This window comes from Ranitomeya imitator, chromosome 2 (assembly GCF_032444005.1).
Source record: "Ranitomeya imitator isolate aRanImi1 chromosome 2, aRanImi1.pri, whole genome shotgun sequence".
NCBI classification, from domain to species: Eukaryota; Metazoa; Chordata; class Amphibia; order Anura; family Dendrobatidae; genus Ranitomeya; species Ranitomeya imitator.
The window spans coordinates 276,858,969-276,875,058 of record NC_091283.1 but is presented as its reverse complement, the minus strand read 5'-3'; the positions used below and the strand labels follow the sequence as shown (position 1 = coordinate 276,875,058).

The following is a 16,090-nucleotide window of genomic DNA, read 5'->3' as shown; positions in this document are numbered from 1 at the left end:
GCTATGTGCACACGTAGGAAATGTGGTGCAGAATTTTCTGCACTAAATCTGCATCTGCAGATTTGATGCAGTTTCTGTGCAGTTTCTGTGCAGTTTCTGTGCAGTTTCTGTGCAGTTTCTATGCAGTTTCTATGCAGTTTCTGCGCAGTTTCTGCGCAGTTTCTGCGCAGTTTCTGCGCAGTTTCTGTGCAGTTTCTGTGCAGTTTCTGTGCAGTACAATGTAAATCAATGTGAAAAGAAAAAAGCTGTGCACATGGTGAAGAAAAATCTGCTGCAGAAACGCTGCAGAACTGCACAAAAGAAGCGACGTGCACTTCTTTGAAATCTGCAGCGTTTCTGCGCAGATTTTTCTGCACCATGTGCACAGCTTTTTTCTTTTCACATTGATTTACATTGTACTGTAAATCACAGTGCAGTTCTGCACCAATTCTGCACTAAATCTGCATCGTGTGCACATACCCTAAAAAATACAAAAATGTATATAACACCCTAATACATCCTGATGGAACTGCAGCAAATGTACATATATGTAAACAGGCCTATATAATCATACAATACCATGTACTGAACAATAATGTGAATGCCACCAAAAATCAGGAGATCGATGTGATGCTCAAAAAAGGGGGGGGGGAGGCATATATGCAATCCCTACACACCCTATTGACAATCAAATACACCAGAATGTGGCATAGAGGATAAAACTATCTCTCAGTTAGTAGCATATGAATGTCCAGAATAAAGCCTGAAGAGACCCTGTCAAAGCTCCCCTATACCGCGTGAAAGTGGCATCGCGCAAAAAGCATACTCAGCTGGGTCTGAGAACTGATTGAAGGGAGCCAAGAGGCCACAAGGGCTGGGATGATGCTGCAGGTCCGAAAGTCATGAATAGATGGCAGATAGCAGGGAGGGGGTGTAGGGAGAGGACCCCACGCGTATCGCCCCCTGACGAAACCGTTGCGGCGGCGATACGCGTGGGGTCCTCTCCCTACACCCCCTCCCTGCTATCTGCCGTTTATTCATGACTTTCGGACCTGCAGCATCATAACAGCCCTTGTGGCCTCTTGGCTCCCTTCAATCAGTTCTCAGACCCAGCTGAGTATGCTTTTTGCGCGATGCCACTTTCACGCGGTATAGGGGAGCTTTGACAGGGTCTCTTCAGGCTTTATTCTGGACATTCATATGCTACTAACTGAGAGATAGTTTTATCCTCTATGCCACATTCTGGTGTATTTGATTGTCAATAGGGTGTGTAGGGATTGCATATATGCCTCCCCCCCCCCCCTTTTTTGAGCATCACATCGATCTCCTGATTTTTGGTGGCATTCACATTATTGTTCAGTACATGGTATTGTATGATTATATAGGCCTGTTTACATATATGTACATTTGCTGCAGTTCCATCAGGATGTATTAGGGTGTTATATACATTTTTGTATTTTTTAGGGTATGTGCACACGATGCAGATTTAGTGCAGAATTGGTGCAGAACTGCACTGTGATTTACAGTACAATGTAAATCAATGTGAAAAGAAAAAAGCTGTGCACATGGTGCAGAAAAATCTGCGCAGAAACGCTGCAGATTTCAAAGAAGTGCACGTCGCTTCTTTTGTGCAGTTCTGCAGCGTTTCTGCAGCAGATTTTTCTTCACCATGTGCACAGCTTTTTTCTTTTCACATTGATTTACATTGTACTGCACAGAAACTGCATAGAAACTGCACAGAAACTGCGCAGAAACTGCGCAGAAACTGCGCAGAAACTGCGCAGAAACTGCATAGAAACTGCACAGAAACTGCATCAAATCTGCAGATGCAGATTTAGTGCAGAAAATTCTGCACCACATTTCCTACGTGTGCACCTAGCCTGTTTTTATGCTGTTTTCCTTTGTGGTGTTTAATAAAGCGTGTTTTGATATTTCTCTATACTACACGGTTGTGCAGGCCTGTTTTAGTCCATTCTTCTTTTCTTTTTTCTGGTTATATATATTAGTGGACTAGGCACTGCACCCGTCTTACTCTACGATATACAGCAAGAGTGCACCCTTAATTTATAATTTGAACCTGAACCATCATACTAACAGCCCTTCTAATCTTGTGCTTTTGAAGTTTGTATCAGATACAGCTCTGGCAAAAATTAAGAGACCACTTCAAAATTTTCAGTTTGTCTGATTTTTCTCTTTATAGGTATATTTTTGAGTTAAAATTATTACTATTATTATTACTTATTATAGCGCCATTTATTCCATGGCGCTTTACATGTGAGGATGGGTATACATAATAAAAACAAGTACAATAATCTTAAACCATACAAGTCACAACTGGAACAGGAGAAGAGAGGACCCTGCTCGCGGAGGGCTCACAATCTACAAGGGATGGGTGAGAATACAGTAGGCGAGGGTAGAGCTGATCGTGCAGCAGTTTGGTCGATCGGTGGTTACTGCAGGTTGTAGGCTTGTCAGAAGAGGTGGGTCTTCAGGCTTGTTACGGAGAGGCGGGGTCAGTGGGTGCTCTTGTCCGCTGGCCCGGCTGTCTTTAGCAAGACTGCATGGACCATGGCTCATACCACTGAACGCCCCCTCTATCTCCCAGTGGGCAATACACTACACAGACAACACAGGGTTAAGGTAAAACAGGGTGGCAATACTTTATTGAACCACAGCACACAATAGCAAACAGAGCCTTCCCAACATGCCTGGAATTGTATGGGTACATGGGCGCATATAAAATATCACTGCGTCTCCACGTGTTTCCAGTATGACACAATGTCAGAGCTCCCAGGCTCGCTACTCCATCTGTGGATGAACGCACAGAGAAGGGGCAACGACAAGCATAGGGAGATGACCAAGAACTGTCCATAGAGTCCCTACAAGGTTCAGAGCCAGTTGACACGAGAGTCACCACCTGTCTTATCGGACCATCTCCATGGAACCAGGCGACCAGCGGGTCCCAACCCTGGCTTTCTCCAAACATATCCATGGTGCAGAGATGGTCACTGGATCAGATCTGTGTCCTTCCAACCGGAGCCGAAAACCCCTAGGTTGTATCCTATAGAATCCTAGACCAGTGTCCCTCGTGATGGTGCCATGATGAATTGGCTGCAGTCCTTCTTTCTGTCTGTAGTGTGGTTTGCAGCATGTCTTGCTGGTAGCTCTGTGTACTTCAGTCTCCCAGGATGTGAACTCTGAGTCAATTTATACCCAAGGCCTGTAAGCTATTTTTAGAATTACCCAGTGGCCTTTAGTTCAGCATCAAGATATGGCAAACAATGGTGATGGGATTAAGTAGCCCTATTAGCATATAAGCACACATCAATAAACAAAGCTTAACCCACTCAATGTACAGCCACTATTACAGACTTAAGGTACTGTCACACTAGACGATATCGCTAGCGATCCGTGACGTTGCAGCGTCCTCGCTAGCGATATCGTCCAGTGTGACAGGCAGCAGCGATCAGGCCCCTGCTGTGCTGTCGCTGGTCGGGGAAGAAAGTCCAGAACTTTATTTGGTCGCTGGACTCCCCGCAGACATCGCTGAATCGGCGTGTGTGACACCGATTCAGCGATGTCTTCACTGGTAACCAGGGTAAACATCGGGTAACTAAGCGCAGGGCCGCGCTTATTAACCCGATGTTTACCCTGGTTACCATCCTAAAAGTAAAAAAAAACAAACACTACATACTTACCTACAGCCGTCTGTCCTCCAGCGCTGTGCTCTGCACTCCTCCTGCTCTGTCTGTGAGCGTCGGTCAGCCGGAAAGGAGAGCGGTGACGTCACCGCTCTGCTTTCCGGCCGCTGTGCTCACAGCCAGTACAGGAGGAGTGCAGAGCACAGCGCTGGAGGACAGACGGCTGTAGGTAAGTATGTAGTGTTTGTTTTTTTTTACTTTTAGGATGGTAACCAGGGTAAACATCGGGTTAATAAGCGCGGCCCTGCGCTTAGTTACCCGATGTTTACCCTGGTTACCAGCATCGTTGGTCGCTGGAGAGCTGTCTGTGTGACAGCTCTCCAGCGACCAAACAGCGACGCTGCAGCGATCCGGATCGTTGTCGGTATCGCTGCAGCGTCGCTAAGTGTGACGGTACCTTTACACAGTATGTTAGATAGTATTTCAGTGGGCAGTCTGTCTTTTTGACCCACCAGACATAAACACTTAAATTCCCAAGCCAATATACAGATAAAAAAACAGTTCTTTTGTTTATGAAAAAACGTAGCTGTCTGGGTAATTAAGATACAATCTGGTTTCTTCACAAGGCTCTTTTTGAAGGTTTCGATGGTAGGCGAGAGTCTCATATTTTGTGGTAGAGGGTTCCAGAGTAGGGGTGATGTGCGGGAGCAATCTTGTATACGATTATGGGAAGAGGGGAGTAGAGAAGGAGATCTTGTGAGGATCGGAGGTTGCATGCAGGTAAGTACCGGGACACGAGGTCACAAATTTAAGGGAGGAGACAGGTTGTGGATGGCTTTGTAGGTCATGGTTAGGGCTTTGTACTGGAGTCTCTGGGCAATGGGGAGCCAGTGAAGGGATTGACAGAGGGGAGAGGCCGGGGAATAGCGGGAGGACAGGTGGATTAGTCGGGCAGCAGAGTTTAGAATAGATTGGAGGGGTGCGAGAGTGTTCGAGGGGAGGCCACAGAGCAGGAGGTTGCAGTAGTCAAGGCAAGAGGTGATGAGAGCATGGACTAGGGTTTTTCCAGATTCTTGGTTTAGGAATGTACAGATCCGTGAAATATTTTTGAGTTGAAGGCGGCAGGAATTGGAAAGGGCTTGGATATGTGGTTTGAAGGAGAGATCAGTGTCAAGGATTACCCCGAGGCAGCGAGCTTGTGGGACTGGGGAGGTTGGGCAGCCGTTTACTGTAATGGATAGGTTCGTTGGGGGGGGGGTCACGTGAGATGGGGGAAAGATGATGAATTCTGTTTTGTCCATGTAAAGTTTCAGAAATCTAGCGGAGAAGGATGAAATAGCAGACAGACATTGAGGGATTCTGGTTAGTAGGAAGATGATATCTGGTCCAGAGATGTAGATCTGTGTGTCGTCGGCATAGATGTGATAATGAAAGCCGTGAGATTTTGTGAGCTGTCCCAGGCCAAAGGTGTAAATGGAGAAGAGCAGGGGCCCTAAGACTGAACCTTGCGGGACATTTGTTGTTTTATTCTATAAACTACTGACAACATGTCTCTGAAATTCAAAGCTAAAAGTTTTGTATTTATTTGCAGCAAATGATAAATTGTCAAAATAATAAAAAAGAAACAGTGATTTCAGACCTCAAATCATACAAAGAAAACAAGTTTTTATTCATTTAGAAACAATACTAATTTTTTACCTCGGGAAGAGTTCAGAAATCAATATTTGGTGGAATAACCATGATTTTTATTCACAGCTTTCATGCATCTTGGCATGCTTTTCACCAGTCTTTCACACTGCTATTGGATGACCTATTGCCACTCCTGGCACAAAAATGTAAGCAGTTCTAATTGGTTTGATGGCTTGTGACTATCCATCTTCCTCTTGATTACATTCCAGAGGTTCTCAATGGGGTTCAGGTCTGGAGAGCGGGCTGGCCATGACAAGGTCTTGATGTGGTGCTCCTTCATCCACACATTAATTGACCTTGCTGTGTGGCAAGAGGCATTGTCTTGCTGGAAAAACCAGTCCTCAGAGTTGGGAAACATTGCCTGATCTGAAGGAAGCAAGTGTTTTTCAAGGATAACCTTGTATGCGGCTTGTATCATACGTCCTTCGCAAAGATTAACCTGCCTAATTCCAGCCTTGCAGAAGCATCCCCAGATCATCACCGATCCTCCACCAAATGTCACAGAGGGTGCAAGACTCCGTGGCTTGTACGCCTCTCCAGGTTTCTGTCTAACCATTAGACGACCAGGTGTTGGGCAAAGCTGAAAATTAGAATCATCAGAGAAGATTACCTTACTCCAGTCCTCTATGGTCTAATACTTATGGTCTTTGGCAAACTTCAGCCTGGCTCTCCTTTGCTTCTCATTGATGAAAGGCTTTTTTCTAGGTTTACATGACTTGAGGCCTGCCTTTAGAAGCCTGTTACGAAATTACTTTAGGGCTATTCCTAGCACTTGTTTTGCCATTCAACTTGTCCTATTGCAAGAGGATTGTGAAGACCATAGCAGGGTTTTTTATACTTTCCCTCATTAAATAAGATTTGGTTCAGGTGATCACCTAATCAGAAGCACATTAAGTAGAATGAGATGTACTCTGGTTGGAATCCAACTGACACTGGAATGGAATGGCTGTCAGACATGTAGAGATGGTAATGTTTAGAAAACTGTGCAGTGGTCTCTTAATTTTTGCAGAGCTGTACAAATTGCATTTAGGCTAGGGATGAAGAGAGAGTTGCAGGAGCAGGGAGAGTGGCTGAATGCAGTCTGTAGGCAGTGTTTAGGGCTTTGTAGTCAGTTGCTCAGTATATAGCTGTGGTAGTTGATTTTTTTTTTTTTGTTAGAAAAATTGTTATATATGGTGATCCATAGTGCATTATGTGTTTTGTGGTACATTTCTCCTTCGCCTCATTTGGGGACACAGACCATGGGTGTATGCTGCTGCCACTAGGAGGCTGACACTTAAGTGATACAAAGAAAGTTAGCTCCTTCTCTGCAGTATACACCCTCCTGCTGGCTCTCAGCTAACCAGTTCTTGCTTAGTGTCTGTAGGAGGCACACAGGGTCTGGTTCAGACCCCAACGTTTTTATTTTATTTTTTACTTTTCTGTAAATTCTTATTTTTTAATTTTATGGAGTGAAGGGGGCGACGGTTCCTTTCAAGGTTCCGATCTCCCCCGAATCATCAACAGGCGAGCTTGGCGAGTATACCTCCTCGTACCCTCTCGGCGCCCTGAAGGGAACAGTCGCCCCAAAGATAGCTCAGGCATGGCTTCCCACGTCGCAGGAGAGGTATTACAGCACAGTAGACCCCGTTACAGGTAACAACGTTAACAATACAATAAAGTAAAATAAGACGGCCCTGCTCGTGAGAGCTTACAATCTACAATGAGGTGGGGGAGATAAAAAGTACAGGTGTGTATTTACAATGATGTATTAACAATGATGGTCCAGCCATCTTCAGGGGGTGGGGGGTAGATGGAGATAGTGAATGGGCTACACACACAAACATGAAATGACTTTGATTAGTTAACATGGTAGGCCGCTCTGAACAAATGTGTTTTGAGCGAGCGCCTAAAACTATGGAAGTTGTGGATGGTCCTAATATCTTGGGGTAGAGCATTCCAGAGGATTGGCGCAGCGCGGGAGAAGTCTTGGAGTCAGGAGTGGGAGGTACGGATTAGTGCAGAGGTTAGCCGAAAGTCATTTGCAGAGCGCAGCGGTCGGCTGGGCCGATAGACCGAAATGAGGGAGGAGTCTGGGAGGCTTTTTATAGCCTCACTATGCGGCCAATCTTTGTCGTTTATACTCTGAACCTTGGCTGAGTGCATCTGACTCTGGTGTGTCTCTGCTTTGTGCATGTACTACTGTCTATTTGTTAGGTTTCTGATCTGGTTCCGTCCCTGTTGTGATTCTTGCCTGCCGTTTCTGTACCGTCTATTGCCCATTCTGGTTTACTGATCTCTTGCTACATCCTGACTATTCTTCTGACTGCCCCTGTATACTGCGCCGACCTCTCTGTATTTGACTTTGGCTTGTGTGACTACGTGTTTTCCTGTCACCCCTTTTTACATCCCTGGGGTGTCTTCTCGGGTGCCTTCTCCCTTTTGCACTTTTCCCCCGATGCCACTGCAGCCCCACGCTGTGGGCTCAAACAGCGGTGCTAGGCTCCGCCCACCCCTCTAACTCACGGTCACGTGACCGCATGTCCTGTTTGTCTTCTCTTGAGAGTGCCCAGCTCCTACAAGCACCACTGGTACCGCTCTCATGGCTCACCAGGGTCACAGGCTGTCCCCAGCACCAGCCATCCAGGCCAACCCCCTGTTCAGCTGCCAGTGAGTGCCCGTCGGGTCGCTAGTTCTGACAAAGGTCTTGACCACAGGTATCGGCATCAAAATATCGACATTTTAGGCATCAGAATAATTTTGATAAGATTAATTCGACCCACAACAGACAAATGCAGCTTAGACCAAGCCCCTACCTTAGCCTTAAGAGTTTCCAGTACCGGTGTCAGATTCTTATGCAAATAATTTGTAATTGGCAAAGAGATTAATATCCCCAGATACTTGAATTGGTCTGCTATCTTAAGTCTACCCCCTTCTGTAGAATCACCCAGCTCACCTCCCACATCATCCACAATGATTAAAATTGATTTATTCCAGTTTATTTTTAGGCCTGATAGAGAGCCAAATCCCTCGATGAACCACATAGCATTGCTCAATGAGTCATGCGGGTCTCCCAGAAATAGCAGTATATCGTCAGCGTAAAGCGCTATCTTCTCTTCTATCGACCCATATTTAAACCCTAAAACCTCGGTGGACTTGCTGCTGCAACACTGACAGAGCAGTGGTAGCTGTAGCTGACTTGTGAAAATGGGCGCTCATGCCACGTACCTTGACCAGAAGCTCTGGCAACTCTGTGTAGGTTTTCAGCAACTGAGGGTTAGTGCCAAGTTAAGTGTCAAGTTCAGTTAGATAAAGTGTGGGGACAGCGTGAGCATGTTACTCAAGGCAGTGCATTGTCAAACATCCTTCCATGCGAATCCATCAGTAGACTTGGGAACCATGAGATGGACATCCGGGCCTTTAGGTGCTCTAATCCTACAGAACTACAGGGAAAGAAGGACTTAAACTCTCAGAGGCAGGAGATGATGTAATTCGGGTGCATTGCTTGTGCTGGAATTGCTAGTGCTAACAGAGTTCGCGAGAGAGATGCTCTGCCCATACTGAGAACTAGGGCTAAGGTCAATACCTGGGAGCGCTGAACAGACTGGATGAACTTTTTTTTCTCAATCCCTTCTGAGATGGAGAGGTATACTAAAATGGTGCTATACCAGAAGTCCAGATAGAAAAGATGTTGACAAAATTCCCATCAGACGTTAGCAGCAGGGGGCAGCTTGCCCAACCAAGGAGGAAAGGCGAGGGGGACGCACACCAGGTACAGCAGATGCAGGGGCACACTGTCAAAGGCCTGGTCTAATTTCATGACACCCTCCCAGCATCCAGGCCCTGATTTCTGTGTATTTTTGACAAGGATGAAAAGTTTTCAAATATGGTCAAGCAATACCTAGCTGATAAAACCAGCATACTCCATAATTCCTCTGTCACCTTCAGATGTCAAGTTTTTTATATAAAAAAATCAATTTCGGTTTACTTTAAATTCTAATTTTTTAATAAATACTTTTTAAATTTTGCCTTATATACCAGTTATTATACAGTAAATTGTTTAACATTTTTTCCCTGTAAACTATAATTTCTCTATTCTTGAAGGACAAGTTTGAGTCCCTGTGGCCGCATGTTTTGCGACTTTTAGACAGCCGAAAAACATGGGGGGACTACCAAGCCACATACTGTAATTACTCCAGAGAAGTTTCACCATTAGTTACTCATATTTTACTGATGAAGACATTTGAGTTTGATAATTTCAGTAGATATTATTGTCTATACTCAGTTTTTGACTACAGTAGTTATTTCCCAAAATACTCTAAATTTAACCACTTCCAGCAGCAAGTTTTATTTTCCTAATCGGGTCCCATATTTCAAATTTGACATGTGTTATTTTATGTGGCAATAACATTGGAATTCATCAAAAAGTGTAATAAGAAACTAATGGACCTTGTAAATAATTTTCTCACTGCACTTGCATCCAGCAATACCTATGTACGGTTGTATTCCACTGTCTGGGCACATGGCGGGGTTCAAAACAGAAGGAGCGCCATTTAGCTATTGGAATCTAAATCTTGCTGGAATAGTTTGGAGACAAAATGTATTGGGGGCGCTGTTCATGGTCACCTGGCAGCTCAATAGATGGTTACTACAAACAGGATTGGTGCTATATACTCCGTTTTCCATATCCCAGTGATTGCCTTGCTCATCATATTCCTTGGAATTTCATTGCGCTTCATCCTTTAAAGGATATACATGGATTTGGACCTGCACAAAGAGCCCTAGGCTTGGGCCACATTTTTACCTTCTGTTCTGTTGCATGAGATGAGAAGAAGAAAATTCAGGTTGCCGGGTCAGAACCAGGAAGGCAGAGAAAATTTCTAATCAGAAGATGCAAGAGTAGTCAGTAAACGGGTCCGGGTCGCAACAGGTGATTAATACAGAAGCCAGGAGCTGAGCACAGAGGACTGAACCAGAGGAGAACAAGCTTGTATCTGGCACCTTCCAGCAGCGCTGATATTGCTGGTTTGGTTTATTGAAGCCATGTTGCTTTTCAAAAGACTTTGAGCCATTAATAATGTAGAAACCTGTTTTTCCACTGACTGATGATGGACCTGAGTGGGGACTTAATATCAGATGACTAAAGTTTTTATTGGTATTATTTTTGCCTGCAATACAGTTTGGTGGCTTTTAATTCGATATTTGGGAAGCAGAGTGAACAAACAGTGGAGTACCACGGTCTACTTGTTCATCTTATGAGATTTTCTATTGGCCTGTGAGTTGTCAATGTCTTGGTAAATCAATATTTTACTTAACTTCTATTTTTACAGACAGTTTAAGTAGAAAAGTTAAAAAATATAAGTCAAGGATATTTTATTCAAAATTTGTTTGATTTTATTCTTGGCAGATGACTGTACCAGGAGACCAGAGGGACAGCTGACATCTTCAATTTTTAAATCAGATGATCTTGAGATTCCACAGGATACAATTAAAGTAAATGCCATTACTCCAGATATACCATCATTCCTTCACAGCGATGATCTCTCATCTGATCCTTTCAAACAGGTCCTGTCTTCTGATTCATTAAAGACTATTAAGGAAAATCAAAGTCACGAAATAAGCATTCGAAAAGTAACTGGTCATAAAGCAAAAAAGTCATTTTCAAGTTTAGAATATAAAGAGCGTTTTCCTTTCGAAAAATCTTTTGTAAAACATCAAAAAATTCACACAGTAGAGAATTACTATTCTTGTTCCAAGTGTGGGAAATGTTTTAAGAAGAAATCACATCTGGTTCGTCACCATATCACTCACACAGGGGAGAAGCCATTTTCATGTTCAGAATGTGGGAAATGTTTTATGGACAAATCAGGTCTTCTCAGACATCAGAGAATTCACACAGGGGAGAAGCCATTTTCATGTTCAGAATGTGGGAATTGTTTTACAAATGCATCACAACTTATCACACATCAGCGAACTCACACAGGGGAGAAGCTTTTTTCATGTTCAGAATGTGGGAAATGTTTTACAGCGAAATCAAGCCTTCTCAAACATCAGAGAATTCACACAGGGGAGTGGCCATTTTCATGTTCAGAATGTGGGAGATGTTTTACAGAGAAATCAAGTCTTTTCAAACATCATAGAATTCACACAGGGGAGAAGCCATTTACATGTTCAGAATGTGGGAAATGTTTTACAGTGAAATCGGCTCTTCTCAAACATCAGAAATTTCACACAGGGGAGAAACCATTTTCATGTTCAGAATGTGGGAAATATTTTACAACTAAATCATATCTTCTCACACATCAGAGATTTCACACAGGGGAGAAGCCATTTTCATGTGCAGAATGTGGGAAATGTTTTACAACTAAATCAAGTCTTCTCAATCATCAGAGAATTCACACAGGGGAGAAGCCATTTTCATGTTCAGAATGTGGGAGATGTTTTACAGAGAAATCAGCTCTTCTCAAACATCAGAAATGTCACACAGGGGAGAAGCCATTTTTATGTTCAGAATGTGGGAAATATTTTACAACTAAATCTTATCTTCTCAAACATCAGAAATTTCACACAGGGGAGAAGCCATTTTCATGTTCAGAATGTGGGAAATATTTTACAACTAAATCAGTTCTTCTCACACATCAGAGATTTCACACAGGGGAGAATGCATTTTCATGTTCAGAATGTGGGAATTGTTTTACAACTAAATCAGGTCTTCTCACACATCAGAAATTTCACACAGGAGAGAAGCCATTTTCATGTTCAGAATGTGGGAAATATTTTATCTATAAATCGACTCTTGAAAGACACCAAAGAACTCACACAGGGGAGAGGCCTTTTTCATGTTCAGAATGTGGGAATTGTTTTAAAACTACAACACATCTTAAAACACATCAGCGAACTCACACAGGGGAGAAGCCTTTTTCATGTTCAGAATGTGGCAAATGTTTTAACCGTAAATCGATTCTTGAAAGACACCAAAGAACTCACACAGGGGAGAGGCCTTTTTCATGTTCAGAATGTGGGAAATGTTTTACATATAAATCAGTTCTTCTCAAACATCAGAGAACTCACACGGGGAGAAGCCTTTTTCATGTTCAGAATGTGGGAAATGTTTTGTGAAGAAATCATTTCTTCTTGGTCACCAAAGCACCCACAAAGGGGAGAAGACTTTTTCTGTTCAGCATGTGGGAAATATTTTGTGAAGAAAACATCTCTCCTTAGTCACAATAAAAGTCTCATAGGGGAGAATCCTTTTTGATATTTCCACAGTCACGAATGGCTCAGTATATGCTCAGGATTTGATGCAGGTAAAATTTGCACCTGAGTTCACTGGCAGGTCACCTGCATTTTTTACATGTGTATTTGATGCGTTTTTTCATTGCATATGTTTTTGTTTCACTTGGAATAAAGCTAATTGAAAGCTGGCTTCTGGGAAGGAAACAAAGAGTGATTTCCTGTTTGTAGATATATTGGGATATGTTCCCACAGTCAGTATACACTGCGGGTTGGGCCTTGCATTCATTCGCAATGTCCAACCTGCAGCATCCAGCTGTAACAGCATAGTGGATGGTATTTCAAGAAATCCCATGTCCACTAGGCATGCACCGACTCTTACGGCTCACCCGCAGAGACGGACATGCAGCACGTCTTTCCAGACCGCAGCATGTCAATTTATGTAGTGGAGACTCTTCGTCTCCGCTGGGTAAATTTCCCATTTACTATCAATTTGGTAAAACCACAACATCTTCCTAGTCACATGCGTATTAATTGCGGGAACGCAGCTTACTTCGCATGTGTACTAATTTATATAATGGTGAATCTTATGACACAGCCAGAAATACATGACACAGGAAGTGAAGCAAAACACACAGAGGTCCTTTCCTTTTTAATAAATAAATAATTAAAAAAATATGTCCTTGGGTCCTCCTATATTAATTAACCAGCGAGAGTAAAGCAGAGTACTGGGACTGTTATTTCAGTCTGGTAAGGATCCAATATCCAAGGATCTTACCAGCCTGATATTACCAGGCTGCAGCAGTCTGCTTACCTTGGATGGTTAGCACAAATAGTGGGATCCCCTCCAAAAAAAACGGCGTGGGGTCCCCCTACTTTTGTTAACCAGGCAAGGAAAAAGGAGACCGCTGCGGCCTGGTATTCTCAGGCTGGTGAGCAGGGCCGGTTTTAGGCAAAGTGGGGCCCTAGGCAAAAGTTTAAAATGAGGCCCCAAATAGTAAAATATTGCACATCACACACAAACATTTTTGTTGTAGCTACATGCGCTGATTTCAGGCCACTAAACGAGTGTGATCAACAATATTGAAGTCATTCGTCACTTGTTTCCCAGCTTCTTTACACCTGCTGAGGAATAATAATGGGGACAGAATGATCACTAGTAGATCAATCTGTCCCTATACAGTATCATCTTACCAGCATATCTGCAGTTTTCACTGGGCGATGTGCTGATGAGAAGAAGGATGTTTGTTCCGGCAAAACCAAACACACACACACACACACACACTGTACAGGCATACACACACAGCCACACAAATATACCATACATACACACATATACCATACATACATCCATACATACAAAGATACACACAGATAGAAGCATACACATAGATGCACACATATTGTACATACATAGATGCACACATACTGTACATACACAGATGCACACATGCATACTGTATATACACACATGCTAATCTGTGATATCAGATGAGCCCTGGATGAGGTCACATAGTTCAGCTGGAGAGGGCTGCAGAAACAACTGTGGGGGATGGGGCACAGAGCAGACTGATATTAGCCCCCTGGTTCTGCAGTGCTGTCCCGTGCAGTGAGTTCCTCCCCCATCTCTTCACATTGAGGAGATGCCGCAGCCTGCTCCGAATAGAACAGTGGAGGGAGCAGAAGACACACTGTAAGTCCTGCTCATCCTCCACTGTTGTCCCTGTGTGCTGTGCAGCCGAGGCCCCGACCACAGGTGAGTACTCACCATTGGGACGCGCCATGCAAGAGGACAGACGGAAACCAGTGAGCGCTCTCCTCAGTCTGGTGGGGAAAGCGTTCATTGGCTAGCGTCTCTCCCTGCATGACACGCCCCCTCTTTGAACTCCTGCACTTTGCGCCCCGCTCTCTCTCCGGCACTGGGTGTTCCATGATTACAGGAGGGAGTGAAAGGGGCCTGATCCTGCATGATACTGGGCCTGCCTGCAGGGGCCCCCCTCCACCTCTGGGCCCTGGAGCAGTGCCATCAGCAGTATTTGCAACCCTGGCTGGGGGGCCCTAGGGCAGCAGGGGCCCTAGGCAGCTGCCTAGTCTGCCTGCCCCTAACGCCGGCCCTGCTGGTGAGGCCCATGGATTTTGGCCCTCACCAGCTTAAAAATAGCAGCCAGCAGCCGCCCCACAACTGGCACATCCAAAGATGCTCTAATTGTGGCACTTTACCCGGCTCTTCCCACTTGCCCTGTGGCGGTGGCAAGTGGGGTAATATTTGTGGGGTTTATGTCACCTTTGTATTGTCAGGTGACATCAAGCCCATGGATTAGTAATGGAGAAGCGTCTATATTACACTTATCCATTACTAATCCTATAGTTACATGGTAAATAAAGAAACAGCCAGAATAAAATCCTTTATTAATCTTAATTAATCATACTTACTGCATCACCTAATCCCTGAATCCCTCAAACTCCTGCAACAAAAATATAATAATAAACCAACACAAATACTTCCTGTCCGCCGTAGTCCATTACCGAGTGTCTCATGATGAGTCCAGCTCTGCTACATCTGGGTGCCTTTGGCTGAATGGTGACATTATGCCACCATCCAGCCTGACATCCAGACACAGCGGAGCTTGTAGATGACCACTGGAGATAACTCGGTCTACGGCAGCAACGTACAAGGCATTTCTCGTGGTCAGCTGAGCTCATCGTGAGAACTGCAGTGGATGGATCTTCCGGCTGAAGCAAGGTAAGACGTTATTTATATTAGTACACATGCGTAGTAAGCTGCATTTCCGCACTTACTACGCATGTGACTATAAAGATAATGCAGTTTTACCGCATGCAATGATAGTCTATGGGAAATTTATGCTGCGTCTCCGCAACATAAATGGACATGCTGCGGTCTGGAAAGACCCTCCGCATGTTCGCTTACACAGGGCTGCCGCAGGTGTCTCTGAACGCATAGTGGAGATGGGATTTCTTGAAATCCCACCCATTATGCTGTAACATCTGGACGCTGCGGATGAACGCATCATCAAACCCGCAGCGTTTACTGTCCGTGGAAACATACCCTCAATGTTGTACATATTTTGCTTGAAAATCAATTCTTAATAAACTTCCGAGCAGTCACACAGGGGAGAAGCTTTTTTATGTTCAGATGTTGAAAGTGATTTAACCCCCAACAACCCCTTGTCATTCCTCATGTTTGGCCTCATTAAAATAAAAACACTCCTCTCTTCTGTGCCGGCGCCGTTCCAGCGGTGTCAGGACCCACATTTCCGAGGCTCACTGAGGGTGTTACATCACACGAGCCCTGCTCCCAATCACTGCCGGCTGTACTGTCCCCGCCTTTGGATGTATTGAATATCAACCGGCAGCCAGGGCGGCGGCTGCTCTCTGACTTCCTCCTGATGTTTGATTTGTCCGAAGGTGGGGGATGGTGACGTCAGTGCTGATTGGGGGCAGGTTTCACATGATGTAACAACCTCACATGAACCCTGGGGACGCAAGTGCCGACACTGCTGGAAAATGCCACACAGAGAGAATCCATTACCATACCTGGAGTGTGAAAA

The 16,090-nt window shown here is 44.4% G+C and overlaps 1 protein-coding gene across 5 annotated transcripts in view; it reads left to right on the top strand.

The window, feature by feature from the left end:
* LOC138666922 (zinc finger protein 665-like) overlaps positions 1 to 12,713 on the top strand; it is a 129,974-nt gene extending 117,261 nt beyond the window's left edge. For all 5 annotated transcript variants that reach the window (XM_069755110.1, XM_069755107.1, XM_069755106.1 and 2 more), the window contains one exon: positions 10,696 to 12,713. In XM_069755110.1, the coding sequence (XP_069611211.1) occupies positions 10,696 to 12,407 (1,712 nt within the window). In that variant the 3' untranslated portion in view covers positions 12,408 to 12,713. The remainder of the gene's footprint in view (positions 1 to 10,695) is intronic.
* Positions 12,714 to 16,090: the final 3,377 nt, after the last annotated feature.